Source organism: Danio aesculapii, chromosome 2, assembly GCF_903798145.1.
Source record: "Danio aesculapii chromosome 2, fDanAes4.1, whole genome shotgun sequence".
Lineage (NCBI taxonomy): Eukaryota > Metazoa > Chordata > Actinopteri > Cypriniformes > Danionidae > Danio > Danio aesculapii.
Genome location: NC_079436.1, coordinates 10,473,582 through 10,492,123, shown reverse-complemented (window position 1 = coordinate 10,492,123; position 18,542 = coordinate 10,473,582). Strand labels below are relative to the sequence as shown.

Sequence of the window (18,542 nt, the reverse complement as noted above, 5' to 3'; positions counted from 1 at the left end):
TCAGATTACTTTACATGAAATATTCTTTCATTAGACACAAGATCCTTTATTACAACCTTTTCATTGAAAAATATTGGTGTATATATTCACAGCATTAACCAAAATATCATATTATTACTGTTTAATAGAGATTTATGCTCTTATAATCATACCTTTACACATTACAGGCACTTAATGGTGAAATATTCACAAACAGCTGCCACTGCTTGACAGGAAATTATGCTCTTGAGCTAAACATCAGTCATCGTTGGTAAATATTAATATACTTCAGTAACTTAGTGTGTCAGTTTTTATGATATATAGATAAATCCTGCTGGAATATTCAGTCATGAATCTAGACCAAAGCAGACCAAATGTGGGTGTTGTTCAGAAAAGACTGTCGACGTCTCCCATCTCCACCACCACAGTCTTCAGCTGAGAGTAAAACTCAACGGTCACCTGGCCATTTTCCCTTCCAATACCTGAAATCAGACAGAAGGTTGTGTTTAATTAGTGGACAGTTGGAGTTTACTGTTAAAGAGCCAACATATACATTATACAGTTGAAGTCAGAATTTTTAGCCCCCAGTATATTTTATATTTCAGTATATTTTTCCCCCAATTTCTGTTTAACAAAAAGATTTTTTTTCAACACATTCAACACAAGCTTTTATAACTAATTTCTAATAACAGATTTGCCCTGATGACAGTACATAATATTTCACTAGATATTTTTCAAGATACTATTATTCAGCTTAAAGTGAGATTTAAAGGCTTAACTAGGTTAGGTAGGTAAGTTAGGGTAATTAGGAAGTCATTGTATAATGATGGTTTGTTCTGTAGACAATCGAAAATAAATATAGTTTAAGGGGGCTAATCATTTTGACTTTAAAATGGTTTTAAAAAATTTAAAACTGCTTTTATTCTAGCCGAATTAAAACAAATAAGACTTTCTTCAGAAGAAAAAATATTATCAGACATACTGTGAAAATTTCCTTCCTCTGTTAAACATAATTTGGAAAATATTTGAAAAAGAAAAATCACAGGAGGGCAAATAAATATGACTTCAAATGTATGCGACTCTGGACCACAAACCTTTTTTTGCATGGGTATATTTTTGGCAATAGCTACTATAAATGATCAGTTTTTCTTTTATGCTAGAAATAATTAGAATATTAAGTAAAGATCATGTTCCATCAATATATTTAGTAAATGTCCTACTGTAAATATATCAAAACTCAATTTTTGGTTATTAAGAAGCATTGCTAAGAACTTTATTTAGACCGATTTAAAGAGGATTTTCTCGCTTTTGATATTTTTGATTTCAGATATTCATATAGTTGCATCTCTGCATTAAAATACTGGGTCTTGTTCTTTCTTTTTTTACTTTATCTTTATTTCTATAGCGCTTTTACAGTGTAGATTGTGTCAAAGCAGATTAACATAAAAGTTTAAGTAAATTAATTGGTTTAATTTGGACTGCTGAAAGTCCAAACAATGGAGAGAGTTTCTTCACTAAACAAGTTTTTGCATGACATGTGCATATGGATGTTTTCACTAATAAGTAGGCCTGTCACAAAATCCATTCTTGGTTGTACGATATATTGCACCAAAATATATTGCGATAAACAATATTATTGTCATTTTAAGAACCATTTTATGTCACTCATCATATGTAAAAATTACAATATAATATCATGCAAGGGCACTCTTCCAAAGCACACATCATATTTTATTCATTCATTCATTTTCTTTTCGGCTTAGTCCCTTTATTAATCGGGGGTTGCTACAGTGGAATGAACCGCCAACTTATCCAGCATATGTTTTACGCAGCGAATGCCTTTTAATAATAAATGTTAACAAAAAAAGTGCAAGGTAAAAAGTAACAGAGGCTGTTATATCTGCTACTAGATCTATTTTCATTCGTCAGACTCCAACATGAAAATATACTATAATATAAGCATACTGACACTGACACCTCCAATCAGCTAAAATGTTGCTAGAATTGGTTTTTATGTATGGGCGATATATATTGCATCACCAAAAATGATTGAGGTCAAGTCTATGTGTTGTGCGATAAGTCAATATATTGATTATTGTGACAGGCCTACGAATAAGTGATTTATTTTAGTTATTTTTAATAGCAAATATCATTTCTGATAGCAAAGCCTCACGTTTGTTATTGTCAAAAAAGGTAAACAAACATACACAATTACTAGTGAACAAGACCCAATGTCCTATCAGATCAAGGGAAAGCTTATTAGTCTCCGTTTCAAACAATTGACAATTATGATTGGTTTTAGTGGTGCAGGATCACAAATACAAACAGAAAGAGGGAAAAACATTTGTAAACACTTCTCGCTTAGACAGTCACTCCACCTGAAGCCTTGAATCCTCCAAATGGCACCTCTACGGGAGTGATATTGTAGTTATTGATGAAGCAAGATCCAGCGTGCAGGTTTTCTATAACACGATGCGCTCTCTTCACATCTCTAGAAAGTCACGAACAGAGGAAAAGGAAACATTAGCAGACAAGGAAACCCAGTACAGCTTTGTTAACTTACAGAAATGTCATCCAGTCACTTTAATTAAAGGGTTAGTTCACCCAAAAATGAGAATTTAGACAAGCACACACTGAACAAAAAATACTGGGTTCCATCATGTTGTCCTAAAATAAATCCATTAAGTTAACTTCATACTTTTTTACAAATTTAAGCGGATTGAACATAAAATAATTAACCCCAAATAATAGTGTATAAAAAACAATTATCCACTTTACTTAGTAAAGACTCCTGCAGCGAGACCCAGATCACTGTCATTGGCTCTCTGAAGAACCTCATCTTCAGTGTCAAAGGTCAATACTGACATCACAGGCCCGAAGATTTCCTCCTTCACACATGTCATGTTATCAGTACAGCCGTCTGCGAACAAAACACACACTGATTTAAAGTCGCCATACAATCAATAGACAATTATTTTTCTTTAATTAAATATTAAAAAGCAAGACAACGCAGGTGAAGGGGATCAAAAGTAAACTAAAAGTTTTCACAATACCTTCCCAGTTGATTGATTATATTAAGAATTGCAAACTTTTTTTATTACAATACTTTAAAAGTGTAATGTTCATGCAAACGTTGGATTATTTTATTTACTATGTGCTTATTTGCATATACACGACATGACAAAAGTCTTGTCGCCAATCCAAGTTATAGGAACAACAAATAATAACTTGACTTCTAGTTGATCATTTGGTATCAGAAGTGGCTTATATGAAAGGCAAAGGCCTCTAGATTATGCTCATTTTACCAAAATAAAATATGAACATGCCTTGATTTTTAATGATTTAATTAGGTCAGTAAGGTCTGTCTTTGCTTAGACAAAAGTCTTGTCACTGAACAGAAATAATGTCCAGTATAGAATATAAAGTCATGCTGCAGTGGAAAAAGAATTAATATTATGTCTGACTCCCATGAGCTTGGAGGACTGCATCCATAAATCTCTGCAATGACTTAAATCACTTATTAATAAAGTCATCTGGAATGGCAAAGAAAGCATTCTTGCCGGACTCCCAGAATTCATCAAGATTCTTTGGATTCATCTTCAATGCCTCCTCCATCTTACCCCAGACATGCTCAATAATGTTCATGTCTCGTGACTGGGCTGGCCAATCCAGGAGCACCTTGACCTACTTTCCTTTCAGGAACTTTGATGTGGAGGCTGAAGTATGAGAAGGAGGGCTATCCTGCTGAAGAATTTGCCCTCTCCTGTAGTTTGTAATGTAATAAGCAGCACAAATGTCTTGATACCTCAGGCTGTTGATGTTGTCATCCACTCTGCAGATCTCTCGCACACCCCTATACTGAATGTAACCCCAAACCATGATTTTTCCTTCACCAAACTTGACTGATTTCTGTAGGAATATTTTTTGTCCATGTGGGTTCCAACAGGTCTTCTGGAGTATTTGTGATGATTGGGATGCAGCTCAACAGATGATTTACAGGAAAAAAAAATCTACCTTCTGGCTACTTTTCCAAATGATCAACTAGAAGTCAAGTTATTAGTTGTTGCTCTTACAACTGCGATCGACGACAAGACACGCTGAATAAAGTCAACTTTGAAATTTTATGACAAGAAATGTAAATTAGAATTTTAATGTTTTAACTGAGGGGAAATAAATCACGCCATTATTTAGAAATATTGGAAAGTAAACAGACAGAAAAAAAACTTATCAATTCAATTACTCAGTTATTTTTATTATTATTTTTAATAAAATGTACACCAGGAGATCTCAGCAAAATACTTCAGAATGTGGAAAACAAAAAACAAAAAAAATGAAAATATACTGACACAAATTGATAGTGTAACAAAAGAAACACAAAGGTGTATTATGGATGTTTTCTTTACATTAGACAAAAAAAAAAAAAAAAAACACTTTTTTAATTCATGTGCCTTCATAATCTTTAAATTAACAAAAAAATCTGTTTACTGCTGCAAGAATAGGGAAACGACCCGTCAATCAAATGAGATCAGCCAATAGAGATCCTTTCTAAATGGACAAAATCAAGTCCCGCCCTACATTTCACTCAGATCTACATCACAATGAGGAGGAAACTTTTAGCCTTCTTATTAGATGCTGACTTTAAGGAAAATATCAGAACAAAAACAGACCAGCGAATGTTTTCACAACACAAAACATCAACTGACGACGGTTTTTCCAACTCACAGAGCAGTAAGAGTTAACGAATCAGGGCTTTGGGGACTTGAGCCCTTGCCCTTTTTTCTCCAGGAGAGAAAATGCCCTGGGGACAATTTTATTTATTTATTTTTTTTTATAATAATAATATAATATATGTATATGTGAGTGCATGATCTGGGGTGACACGGTGGCTCAGTGGTTAGCATTGTCACCTCACAGCAGGTTCGAGTCCCGGCTGGGCCAATTCATTTTCTTTTCGGCTTAGTCCCTTTATTAATCAGGGATCACCACAGCGGTATGAATCGCCAACTTATCCAGCATATGTTTTACACAGCGGATGCCCTTCCAGCTGCAACCCAGTACTGGGAAACACCCATACATACTCATTAACACACACACTCATACACTACGGCCAATTTAGTCCATCCAATTCACCTATGCTGCATGTCTTTGGACTTGTGGGGGAAACCGGAACACCTGCCTGGAGGAAACTCACGCCAACACAGGGAGAACATGCAAACTCCACACAGAAATGGCAACTGACCCAGCTGGGACTCGAACCAGCAACCTTCTTGCTGTGAGACGATAGTGCTAACCACTGAGCCACCATGCCGCCTTTTGTTTGTTCAACAGAAGAAAAAAAAAGTCAAATAGGTTTGGAACATGTAAATGGAGACAGAATTTTCAGTTTTGGATCAACTGTCCTCTTACGAGTGAGTATATGGTGAATTCAGGGTGAAATATCATTTAATATATTTTATTAATTTAAAAGAAGTGCCCTTTTATCTCCACTTGAGCCAAAGGCACACAGCTGAAACATTTGTTTTTCTTTTCTCCTGTGATTTATTTCATCAATTATTGAGCGCAGACCTTTTTGATACTCTTTTGAAGAAACTTGGTCACAGCACCAATCTTCTCTGGTAGATTGCAGTGATTTACATTTGACTGAGTTACTCACCGAGCACGCATGGAGTCATGTAGAATCCATCTTTTAGTTTCGGATCTGCAGGGATAAAAGGCTCTCCTCCACAAAGCACTCGAGCTCCCTGCCAAGAAACAACAGCAACTTTACAATCAATATCATTCATTAAAGTGACGTGAAATGGCCCTAGGGCAGCATGGTGGTTCAGTGGTTAGCAAGAAGGTTGGTGGTTTGAGTCCCGGCTGGGTCATTTGGCATTTCTGTGTGGAGTTTGCATGTTCTCCCCTGTCTTTGTGTAAGCCTCCCCCACAGTCCAAAGACATGCAGTATAGGTGAATTGGATGAACTAAATTGGCCGTAGTGTATAAGTGTGTGTGTGTGTGTGAGAATGCGAGAGTGTATGGGTGTTTCCCAGTACTGGGTTGTGGCTGGAAGGGCATCCGCTGCGTAAAACGTGCCGGAGAGTTTGACAGTTTGTTCCGCTATAGCGACCCCTGGTAAATAAGTGACTAAGCTGAAGTAAAATTAATGAATGAAAAGGCCTGGATTCGGCAGTGTTTTTCACACCTCCCATATGAAAAAAAAAGCGTTTGGTAAAGGGGCGTTTCCAGCTGTGGAGGGACGGAAGGAATAGCATAAAAATGGGAGTTTCATTATGTGAATAAAAAATATGCAAATACCCACACACACACAGACTTGTTCCTATATCCCAGTGGGGACTCTCACAGGTATAATGATTTTTTCTACTATACAAACCATATATTCTATCCCACTAACCAACCCTCAGAGAAAACAATCTGCATTTACATTTTCAAAATACTTCATTCTGTGTGATTTGTTAGCATGTTTACACTTGATGACCTCAGTTTTGGCCCTTAGTGAGACTAGTCCCCATGAGTCTGTGTGCATTCAGGTCCCCACGGGGATATATAATTGAATGTAGCTCTTAACTATAATTAGGGCCAGACGGAATCTGTGGATGTTTTTTGCTATTTCTGCGGAGAATTTTGGTAAAAATCTGTGAATTTCTGCGGAATTATTTTGGGAGTCTCATAACTAAAACCGTAATATGTGAAATAAAATATAATTTAAACTTTTATTTAATGTTTAAAATGCAAATCCAATTAGATTCACTTTATTTGGTAAACAAAAAGGTCTCTCATATAATATCTCTACTAAAAGACAGAAAAAAAAGAAATTTTTATATTAGTCAATAATATTACTGTAATTAATTTAAAAACTGAATAAATATAGATTTACACACATTTACTCAAGTAAATAAACAGAATCAATGATGGACTAAAAATCTGCGGAATTCTGCGAGCGCACATTGTGGGTCTAACTATAATGCACACCTTTTATATGCACAGACAAATTGAAAAATAACTCATTTTCAATAAAACTAAAGAGACTTATTGTTTTCACCTATATATAGAAACCAACAATATTTTAACATCTCAAAAAAACAAACATCTGCCTTTCGTGACCCTTTAAAATGTTACAGTAATGCTACTATACCCTTATGAAAACCACACATGGTTTTAAAATAATTTAAAAATAAGGGTAACTAACAAAATAGTCCACCCACAAATGAAGATTCTGTCATCATTTACTCATCCTCCACTTATTCTAAACATGATTTAGTTTCTTTCTTCTATTAAACACAAAAGAAGATATTTCGAAGAATGTTGTAAACCTGTAACCATTGACTTCCATTGATATTTTTTTCTTTTACTATAGACTGTCAATAGTTACCGGTTTCCAACATTCTTCAAAATATCTTCTTTTGTGTTCAACAGAAACTAAAATGGATTTGAAAACACTTGAGTGTGAGTAAATGATTAATACAATTTTTAATAGTGGATGAAGTCCCTTTAAACCATATCAACCACAAATCAACCATGATTTTACTACACACCAGTATAACCATGGGATCTGTTGCTAAACTGGCTATTCAAAGTAAAAAAAAGTCTGTTAACGTTTGCACAGTATGAGTTGTTTTACATGTTTTCAAATAAACAGAAAAATTGAAAAATAACCCATTTTCACCAAAATTAATGAGACTGTTTTCACCTATATATATAAACCAACAATATTTAACATCTCAAAAACAAACATCTGCATTTCGTGACCCTTTAAATTGTTACAGTAATGCTACTATACCCTTATGAAAACCACACATGCTTTAAATATTAAAACTAACAAAGCTAAAGGGGTAGTTCACCCACAAATAAAGATTCTGTCATCATTTACTCATCCTCCACTCGTTCTAAACATGATTTCGTTTCTTTTAAACACACAGGAAGATGTTTCGATGAATGTTGTAAACCTGTAACTATTGACTTCCATTGATTTTTTTTTCTCATACTATGGATTGTCAATAGTTACCGGTTTCCAACATACTTCAAAATATCTTCTTTTGTGTTCAAACAGAAACCACATGAAGGTAAGTAAATGGATGAATTCCCTTTAAACCATATTAACCACAAATCAGCCATGCTTTTACTACACACCGGTATAACCGTGGTATCTGCTGTTCAACTGTGGTTATTCAAAGTAAAAAAAATCTGTTAATGTTTGCACAATATGAATTGTTTTACATATATTTGAAAATAAAGAGAAAATTTGAAAAATAACCCATTTTGTTAACCCATAACCAATGTTGTAAACCTGTAACCATTGACTTTCATTGATATTTTTTTTCTCTTACTATAGACTGTCAATAGTTACCGGTTTCCAACATTCTTCAAAATATCTTCTTTTGTGTTCAAACAGAAACCACTTGAGGGTGAGTAAATGATGATTTTTAATTATGGTAACCGCTAATTAACCATGATTTTGCTAGACACCCGTATAACCATGGTATTTATTGTTAAACTGTGGTTATACAAATATTAATAGTAATCACTGCACCAAAAACACAGCTCCTACACTTTCACTACATTAAAACCATGCGCAATTTGAGTAAGAGTATGGGTATTTTCAGATATACCTCGTTCTTGGCCTGCTCCACATATCGCAGCACTTTATCCAGATGTGCTTTGCTGACAAGGGCGCCCATGCGGGTCTCATCCAGCATAGGGTCTCCAATGCGGATAGCTTTAGTTCTCCTGACCACCTCTTTCAGGAACTCAGGAAGAATTGAGCTTTGCACAAACACTCTGGTGCCGTTACTGCACACCTGCACATGGATGGAGAAGACAACAATACTGCCTAAAGGGGCAGTTCACCCAAAACTTTGCTTCCTCTGTTAAACAAAAAATAAGATATTCTGAAAAATGTTGGAAAAATCTGCCATTGACTTCTATAATGGCGACACGGTGGCTCAGTGGTTAGTACTCTCGCCTCACAGCAAGAAGGTCACTTGTTCAAGCTCTAGCTGGGTCAGTTGGCGTTTCTGTGTGGAGTTTGCACGTTCTCCCCGTGTTGGCGTGGGTTTCCTCCGGGTGCTCCGGTTTCCCCCACAGTCCAAGGACATGCAGTACAGGTGAGTTGGGTAGGCTAAATTGGCCATAGTGTATGTGTGTGAATGTGAGAGTGCATGGGTGTTTCCCAGTACTGGGTTGTAGCTGGGAGGGCATCCTCTAAGTAAAACATGCTGGAATAGTTGGTGGTTCATTCCACTGTGGCGACCCCGGATTAATAAAAGGACCTGAGCCGAAGGAAAATGATTGAATGACATCTATAGTATTATAGTATATTCTATATTATTTAAAGTATATAGTATTTTTTGTTCTTATGGATGTCAATGATGATTTTTTCCCAACATTCTTCAGAATATCTTCTTTTGTGTTCAACAGAAGGAAGAAGTTGATAAAAGTTTAGAACCACTTAAGTCTGAGTAAATGATGAGATCATTTTAACTTTGCGGTGAACTGTCCCTTTAAGGAATGGGTAAGTATTGTTCATGTCATGAAGATTGTATTTATAGAGGTTTAATATACAGTGGGGTAAAATGTAAATCAAAATTTTATTAATAGTGTTTGAATAGACTGATGTTATTAAGATTAATTGCAGACATGCTGCTGAATCACTGATTCCGTTTACATGGACATCAGTAATCGAATCATTTGCCTTAATCTGAATAAGAAAATAATATGATTAAGATGTTTATAGCAGTTACCGATTTACTTGTTATAGCACATAGTTTGATTAACGTCATTGTGTCACCGCGCTATCCACATTTCCTCCTGAGTTTCATGTAATTTCGGGTGTTTCATTCTTAATTTTTCAGCTTTAACTGTAGTTTGGCACTTTCACTTTCATTCAGGAACATTTCATTTATGCCCCTGTGACAAACTGAGGTATTGAATGAGAGTATGAATTAAGGACTGCTGGAAGAGTGTTGCTTTAATGCAGTTTGAGCCAACAGGAGGACAAATCTATGCTTGTTTTTATTAAAACAAATATAAATATACATATAATAAATAATACTGCTGCTAATAATAACAACATTATACAAATCCAGATTTTTTTCCCCTCAACACATACCATAATTTCTAAAATATCAACCTCTACCAAATGGTTGATATGTTGACTTATGGTTAAAGTGCCAGAATGAATACATATACTATGAAAAATCTGAAAATATGAAGTGTAAGACCAATTTTTAAAAAACAAAACAAAAATCTAAATAAAACCGGTTTGAACACTAAATCACCATAAACTATTTCAGATTCTCATTTAACATGTTTTCATTTGCTTTTTTTAAAACCAAAATCAAATGCAACAGGATTGTGTTTGTTAGATTTTTTTGTCTGTGTAGGGTCTTTAAATTCTTCATATGACCGTCTTTAAATTGCACTTTAAACTGAATACTAGCATCTTAAAAAATATCTAGTCAAATATTATGTACTGACATCAAAAGCGTTCAATGATTCCAGTGCGAACTCTGTAGAGCAGATGTGTGTTTGCAGTACCTGTCCTTGCGAGAGGAAGTTGGCCATGAGAGCTCCTCTAACAGCGTTTTCCAGATCCGTGTCCTCGAAGATGATGAGTGGAGATTTCCCCCCGAGCTCCAGCGTCACTGCTTTCACCCCCTGAGACGCCATTTCCATGATCTGTTGACCAAAACATCTTTAGATATAGAGTTTCAGGAGTATCCATCACTGCTATTAGTAACCTTCGCAATAGTGTTTCATATGAAACATAGCTTAAATTTGATAGTGTTTCGGGTGACGTCACACCATGGCTGTCAAAACTTTTTAATGTTTATTTACTTAAAATAGGTTAACCATGTTTTAACTTAATCCTGTTAAGTATACGAGATTTCTCGATGTTCTAAGTCAGGTTCATGTAATATAAGCTAATATGACTTGTAAAATTTATTTGATGATTGATGACCTACATTTCTGAAAACAGCTTGTATGACTTACAGGATTAAGTTCAAACATTGTTTGTTATTTTTAGTTATAAGGACAGTTTACCAAAAAAAATGTTTAATATACCTTCATTTGAATTTAAAGAGCCCCTATTATGCATATTTTGGTTTTGGGGGTCTCCAACAACAGGCTGATTTGCATGCAAGGTCAAAAAACACTTTCATTATCTTAGAAAGTGCATTTATTTTTACCTAATTATCCCAACGACTCCAATATGATTTGTTTAGCAATTCATTTGTTCCCAAACCCCTCCTTAGCGCGATGCTAATCTGCGCTGATCGGATAAATGACCCAGTGTGTCGTCATTGGTCGACTGTTCAGCGCGAGACGGAAAGAAACGCCCACCACGGCTATGAAGTAGTCAGAGTGCAGAGTGTATGTGTGAGCCCAATGCAGGAGTGCATTAAAACAATGCAGTTAAACACCAGCTTATTACTCTACTCTTAACCCTAACCCCAAGTAATATCAACGACACACCTTCAGTATTAATCCACACAGTGGCATACGTTGAACTATTTTGGAAATTGAATTGTGAGGAACAGCTAATGAAGAAACTCTTACAGGATCTGGAGGAGGAAGAAATTGGTCCATACAAACTGTGTAACAGTTACTGACAAAGTCCTGTACATTAGTAGTCTTTGCTGCTCCTTCCCTTAATAGCAAATGGCCAATGAATCCCACAATGCTGCGTAGGTTACTGTATCAATCATCAGAAAATGACAGGAACAAACAGCACACGGTTCGCTACACTGTGGTATTTTTGTGAAAATTAACTTTAACCAAACTGTAACCGCGCAGCCACATGTCTGGCCATCTCTCTGTGATAGTAATCTTCACGTCATGATCAATCCCATGATCCCTCACACTCCGCTAGTATCTGAAGGGAAAGGTGCGTTCACGTTTTACCGGATTCGGCAGTTCATATTTGGTGATGTTCCGAATCAATGTCAACACGTGCAGGCAAAAGATTCGAACAAAGGACGAATCATTTATCTGACTCTGAGTCGACTACTTCGCTAGAGGATTAATAGTTTTAAACATGGCGCAGAAAAAAATCTTTCAGATTTAACCCTCAGCAGGATGTTTCCATTCACTTAGAGTTGTTACACACTGCATGGATGGTAATTTTGAAAAACCCAAAAATAGGGGATCTTTAACTTCAAAAAATATAGTGTCTAATGTTTTTATTGTCAACTGTACTCAAAACCTCAAGCTCTAAAGAAGATATTTTGAAGAATGCTAAAAACCTGTAAACACTGACTTCCCCCTACAATGAAAGTCAATGGTTGGAGGCTTCCAGCTTTCACCAAAATATCTTCTAGTATTTGGGTGAGTTGTCCCTTTAAACAAACCTACAGTATATTGAGAATATACAATATTTTACAGTGTACAGTGAAGTCTTTGGTTTGGAAAAAGCATGAGGGCGAGTAAATTAAAGGGCACCTATTTTCCCTCTTTTTACAAGATGTAAGATACGCCTTTGGTGTCTCCAAAATGCGTCTGTAAAGTTTGCTCAAAATACCCATCAGAAAATTTATAACAGCCTCCAAAATCTGCTTATTTTGGTGTCTGAGGACTACGTAGCTGTTTTTGTATCCTGTGGCATTAAGAGCAAATGAGCTGCTTCTCCCTGCCCACCGCTACCACGTGCATGTCTGCTTCTCCTGTGTTACGTCAGATAAACAGCAGTCAGTGATAGAGACAGACACGGATGAAGCTGAAATAAGGTCACTAGTCAAAAATACCAAGTAAGGGGCCGATCACTCCAAGCACGGTTTTCCATTCCTAAAATCGTAAGGCGCACCACACTGCCTTTTTGTTGACAAGAAAAAAAGAAGCTCAGTGTGCCTTTTATGTCGCTAGGCAACGACTGAATCAGCTGCGTATTGTGTGCGAGTGTTGCTGTTGATAATGGTATAATTTTAATATTTAATAATATTGTGAAATTCAAGATTTGTCATACAGCACCGGATAACTCAAAACAGTGACCACTAGTCTCTCCTCCGTCTTTAAAAGTCTCTGTAGTCGTCTTGACATCACAAACACTGGTGGAACCCTAAAGGAAACGCCGCCTCTGCTTTCATTTGATTGTAGAATGAAAATGTCGCGAGTGACGTAACGCGTTTTTTCCACTCAGAGTTGACTTTTTTCAACTGAGAGAGCACAGTGCAACGGCAAAAACATGAGGCGTGTAGGGCGCAAAAGCAGCGTGCAAAACGCTCCTGGCTGTTAGTAAATCATTCAAAAAAGACTGTCAAGTTTAAGTTTATTTGATGTATTTGTGGCAAGGGCGTAGGTTTGCACTTGACATTGGTGAGAACAAGTGAATATATTATTATTATTATTATTATTATTATTATGTTTGAATTTTTCTTTTTCAAATGGCCAAATTCTGACTGAGGAAAGTTGAATGTACTGGCCAGTTTGTTATTTGCCTGTAGGCTCCAGGTTTTAATTAAGGACAAGTTTTAACAGATTTCTAAAAATAAATGTAATGATCATTGATAATAAATTTTGTATTTTAAATACAAGTATCTTTTTCATATTTCTTTATTATAAATTTTCATTATTTATAAAACTGTAACATAAAACTTACTGTTTAAATACACATGGGTCGGATAGTGTAATGTTAAAAGAATGTTTATTAATGAATAAAGAGAGAGTTTAATAAAGACTTCTGTTTATTTTACCCAAAATGCAAATTAAACATTTGCATATATCTCATATATCAGTATTGATAAAGGGTTGAGCACAGGCTGTAGTTTTTTCTGAGAGATTATTTAAATTGGACATGCTACTCTGAGAGATCAGGAGAACTGGCAGGGATCATATACTTTTACATGTAGCTGTTTATTCTGCAGTTAGCTTTAAGAGCATATCATGCACAGACTAGATCCGTCTGCTATAACGATAGAGTGTGCGTTGAAGTAGGAAAGACACAAGCATTATGACGGACTCAATTAGTAGCGAACTAGAGTTAATGTGACTTAGTCTTTTTGCTGAAAAAAGCTCCTTATGTCCACCTTTTTTTGCTGCCGCCATCCTCACTTGCATGTGTCACACCTTCACACACCTTGTACTTATTCTTGTACGGGGAATTCACCTGCACAATTTTGGCGCTCACTGTTTGCATCTTAAACAGCTACAGCCTCTCATGTGACAGCAGGGAAAGGCACAGCCAATCACAATGATCATATTTGTTTGGGGGCAGTGCGACCTGAGGAGAGAACGTGATTTAACCCTTTCTTCGTGTCTAGTTTTATATTAACAGTGCAATTTTTTTTTAAGTTAATTAAATTATTGGTGGGGACATTTTAATAGCTGGTGGATATTGGTGGGGACACATCCCCTCCGTCAACTCTACGCCCCTGAATTGTGGTCTTTTATTTGAGCCTATTCAAGCCTTTCTGAAATGATGAGTCACACACACAAATGCCATTTGCTCTACACACACACATATGTGTGTTTACTGACACCATGTGGCCTTGGTGATTATAGCGAGTAAAATGTTGTTATAGAAACATGGCGCCTGTCAATCAATTCGGTGAACGGAGAAAAACGCCCTCCTACATCATGTTGCGGTGGCTCAAAATCACTGGGATTTGGGTCCTACTTTAACATCAGGAAAATAAAAAAAGAGACCTGTAGGGTTTATATCATTCCAATATGACTGTGGACAAACTTTAGCTACACACAGTTCTGTCCAAACAGCTTACAAAAGTTGATTTTCATCATAGGTGCCTTAATTCTGACACTTATTTTTACCTTCTTTCCTGTGGGCACACTTCCAGTGAAGGAGACTTTATCCACCGATGGGTGAAGACAGAGCAGAGAGCCGGTCTCCTGTCCGCCCTGAACCACATTGAACAGGCCCTCAGGAGCCCCGGCCTGCCTGTAAATCTCCGCCAGCAGCACTGCGGTCACAGGGGTCAGCGGAGACGGCTTGAACACCATTGAGTTCCCTATCAATAAACCATTATAGAAAACACTAAGCAGAGAGAATCATCTCAAGCGCAGGGGTCATAACAACTGGTGTGATTAGAGGGAAAAGCTTTCGTAACACACACCACAAGCGATGGCAGGGGCAGATTTCCAGGCTGCGATCTGGAAGGGGTAGTTCCAGGCTCCTATTCCCACACACACACCTAACGGCTCACGACGCGTGTACGCAAACGAACCTCCTGGTAGCTGAACATGCTGACCTGAGAAAGTTGAAATCATGTTGGTTAACTATACTTTTATGTAGAGTACACTACCAGTCTACTGTTAGGAAGAAGAACTGGAACTGACCATTCAGCCGACTAACCTGAAAGCGTGGTGGCTTGTCCTGCGAAATACTCAATGCACAGTCTGGCCGAGTCCACGTCCAAACGAGCTTCTGTGATGGACTTTCCATTGTTGATCACCTCCATCTCAGCGATCTCCTCTCTTCTCTTCTGTTCTCGACAACAGGAAGAACTGAAGAGATCAGACCCAGCAACTTCTCAAATCAATGCAACACTTTCATGTACTGTTAAAGGAATACACATTTGAGTTTCACCATTTTTTAATCCATTTAGCTGATCTCTGGATCTGAGCACTTTTAGTTTTGCTTAGCATAGATCAGGGGTCACCAATCTCGGTCCTGGAGGGCCGGTGTCCCTGCAGGGTTTAGCTCCAACTTGCCTCAACACACCTGGCTGGGTGTTTCAAGTATACCTAGTAAGACCTTGATTAGTTCATTCTGGTGTGTTTGATTAGGGTTGGAGCTAAAATCTGCAGGACACCGGCCCTCCAGGAACAAGTTTGGTGACCCCTGGCATAGATAATTGAATCGGATTAGACCATTAGCATCTCACCCCAAAATGACCAAAGAGTTTAGATAATTTTCCTATTTACAACTCCACTAGAGTTAAACCGCTGAGTTTTACCATTTTTGGATCCATTTAGCTGAACTTTGGATCTGTCAGGAGCACTTTTAGCTTAGCATAGGTTACTGAATCAGACAAGACCATCAGCATCTCACTCAAAAATAACCAAAGAGTTTAAATAATTTTCCTATTTACTGGAGTTAAACAGTTGAGTTTGACCATTTTTGAATCCATTCAGCCAATCTCTGGATCTGAAGGGAGCATTTTTAGTTTACCTTACCATAATTCATTAAATCAGATTAGACAATTAGCATCTCACTCCAAAATGACCTAAGAGTTTAGATAATATTCCTATTTACAACTCCACTGGAATTAAACCGTTGAGTTTTACCACTTTTTGAACCCACTCAGCCAAACTCTGGATCTGAAGGGATTGCTTTTAGCTTAGCTTAGCATAGATCATTGAATCAGATTAGACCGTTAGCATCTCCCTCCAAAATGACCAAAGAGTTTAGATAATTTTCCTTTTTGCAACTCATCTGGAGTTAAAGCGTTGAGTTTTACCATTCTTGAACCCACTCAGCCAAACTCTGGATCTGAACGGATCGCTTTTAGCTTAGCTTAGATCATTGAATCAGATTAGACCGTTAGCATCTCCCTCCAAAATGACCAAAAAGTTTAGATAATATTCCTATTTACAATTCCACTGGAGTCAAACCATTGAGTTTTACCACTTTTTGAACCCACTCAGCCAAACTCTGGATCTGAAGGGGGCATTTTTAGCTTAGCTTAGCATAGATCATTAAATCGGATTAGACCGTTAGCATCTCACTCCAAAATGACCAAAGAGTTTAGATAATATTCCTATTTACAACTCCACTGGAGTCAAACCATTGAGTTTTACCACTTTTTGAACCCACTCAGCCAAACTCTGGATCTGAAGGGATCGCTTTTAGCTTAGCTTAGCATAGATCATTGAATCAGATTAGACCGTAAGCATCTCCCTCCAAAATGACTAAAGAGTTTAGATAATTTTCCTTTTTACAACTCCACTGGAGTTAAACAGTTGAGTTTTACCATTTTTTAATCCATTGAGACAATCTCTGGATCTGAAGAGAGCACTTTTAGCTTAGCTTACCATAATTCATTAAATCAAATTAGACCCTTAGCATCTCACTCCAAACTGACTAAAAAGTTTAGATAATTTTCCTATTTACAACTCGACTGGAGTTAAACCGTTGAGTTTTACCATTCTTGAACCCACTCATCCAAACTCTGGATCAGAAGGGGGCATTTTTAGCTTAGCTTAGCATAGGCCATTGAATCGGATTAGACCGTTAGCATCTCACTCCAAAATGACCAAAAAGTTTTACAGCTCGACTGGAGTAAAACAGTTAAGTTTTGCCATTTTTTAATCCATTCAGCCAATCTCTGGATCTGAAGGGAGCACTTTTAGCTTAGCTTAGCATAATTCATTGAATCAAATTAGACCATTAGCATCTCACTCCAAAATGACCAAAAAGTTTAGACAATATTCCTATTTAGAACTTCAGTGGAGTTAAACCATTGAGTTTTACAATTTTTTAATCCATTCAGCCAATCTCTGGATCTGAAGGGGGCATTTTTAGCTTAGTTTACCATAGATCATTGAATCAGATAAGACCATATATTAAGACCGATGGAAAATTAAACGTTTATATTTTCTAGACCGCTATGACTAGGAACTATACTGTCGTTCTGATGTAATAATCAAGGAACTTTGCCATTAAGCAGCATTTGCAAACAGTCGCAGGCTAGACAACAAGGTAACAGCACTGTGTAATATCACTGCACCTGCTGCAGCCATGGTACAGCAGCAAAGTTTCTTGATTTTTACGCCAGAATGAGATAAATAGGGAACATCTAAATGCTTTTTTTGAATTTGTTGACCAAGATGCTAATGGTCAAATCTAATTCAATGATATATGCTAAGCTAAGATAAGCTAAAAGTGCTCCTAAATGTGCTATATGGATTCAAAAATGCTAAAACGCAGCTGTTTAACTCTAGGGGAATTGTAAAATGAGCCTATTTCCAAAAAAGAAATGAAATGTTCCTTTAAGATATGTGATCAGTGCATTCAGGTCTACCTCAATGAGTCGAGCGGCCTCTAGCATCACTCTGGCTCTTTCCATGCCTGACAGTTTCCTCCAGACTGTAAAAGCAGCACTGGCGTTTCTAACCGCTGCATCAACCTCTGCTGTCCCACACGTCTGCAACTGGCAGAGGACACGACCTGTGATAATACAGTCCATGATAATATTTAAACACCAGACTTTACTCTTTTTTTTGCCTTTATTAACAAGAACCAGCATGTACGGATTCATTATACAACAGACTCACTTCAAATTAATTAACAAAAAGGATCATTCATTCATTTTCCTTTGGCTTAGTCTCTGATTTATCAGGGGTCGCCACAGCAGAATGAACCGCCGACTATTCCAGCATATGTTTTACACAGCGGATGCCCTTCTAGCTGCAAAACATAGCAGTAGTAAAAACATATGCTGGATAAGTTGTTGGTTCATTCCGCTGTGGCGACCTCAGAATATTAAAGGGACGAAGCCGAAAATTAATAAATGAATGAACGAATGATGGTTTTCTGGAGAGACTAACAGTATTCAGGTACAGAAATTGAATAATTGCAAAGGACAAAATCCCTTTCTTACTTTGCTTTG

The 18,542-nt window shown here is 37.0% G+C and overlaps 1 protein-coding gene across 3 annotated transcripts in view; it reads right to left on the bottom strand.

Annotated features, from left to right (window-relative positions):
- Positions 1-9: 9 nt before the first annotated feature.
- The window catches only part of aldh9a1b (aldehyde dehydrogenase 9 family, member A1b), a 23,564-nt gene continuing 5,031 nt past the window's right edge, over positions 10-18,542 (bottom strand). For all 3 annotated transcript variants that reach the window (XM_056472469.1, XM_056472484.1, XM_056472478.1), the window contains exons 3-12: positions 17,955-18,100; positions 15,284-15,413; positions 15,045-15,179; positions 14,743-14,939; positions 10,516-10,656; positions 8,589-8,777; positions 5,633-5,720; positions 2,758-2,899; positions 2,358-2,470; positions 10-461 (exon numbers count right to left, since the gene is read on the bottom strand). In XM_056472469.1, coding sequence (XP_056328444.1) covers positions 367-461; positions 2,358-2,470; positions 2,758-2,899; positions 5,633-5,720; positions 8,589-8,777; positions 10,516-10,656; positions 14,743-14,939; positions 15,045-15,179; positions 15,284-15,413; positions 17,955-18,100 — 1,376 coding nt within the window. In that variant the 3' untranslated portion in view covers positions 10-366. The remainder of the gene's footprint in view (positions 462-2,357; positions 2,471-2,757; positions 2,900-5,632; positions 5,721-8,588; positions 8,778-10,515; positions 10,657-14,742; positions 14,940-15,044; positions 15,180-15,283; positions 15,414-17,954; positions 18,101-18,542) is intronic.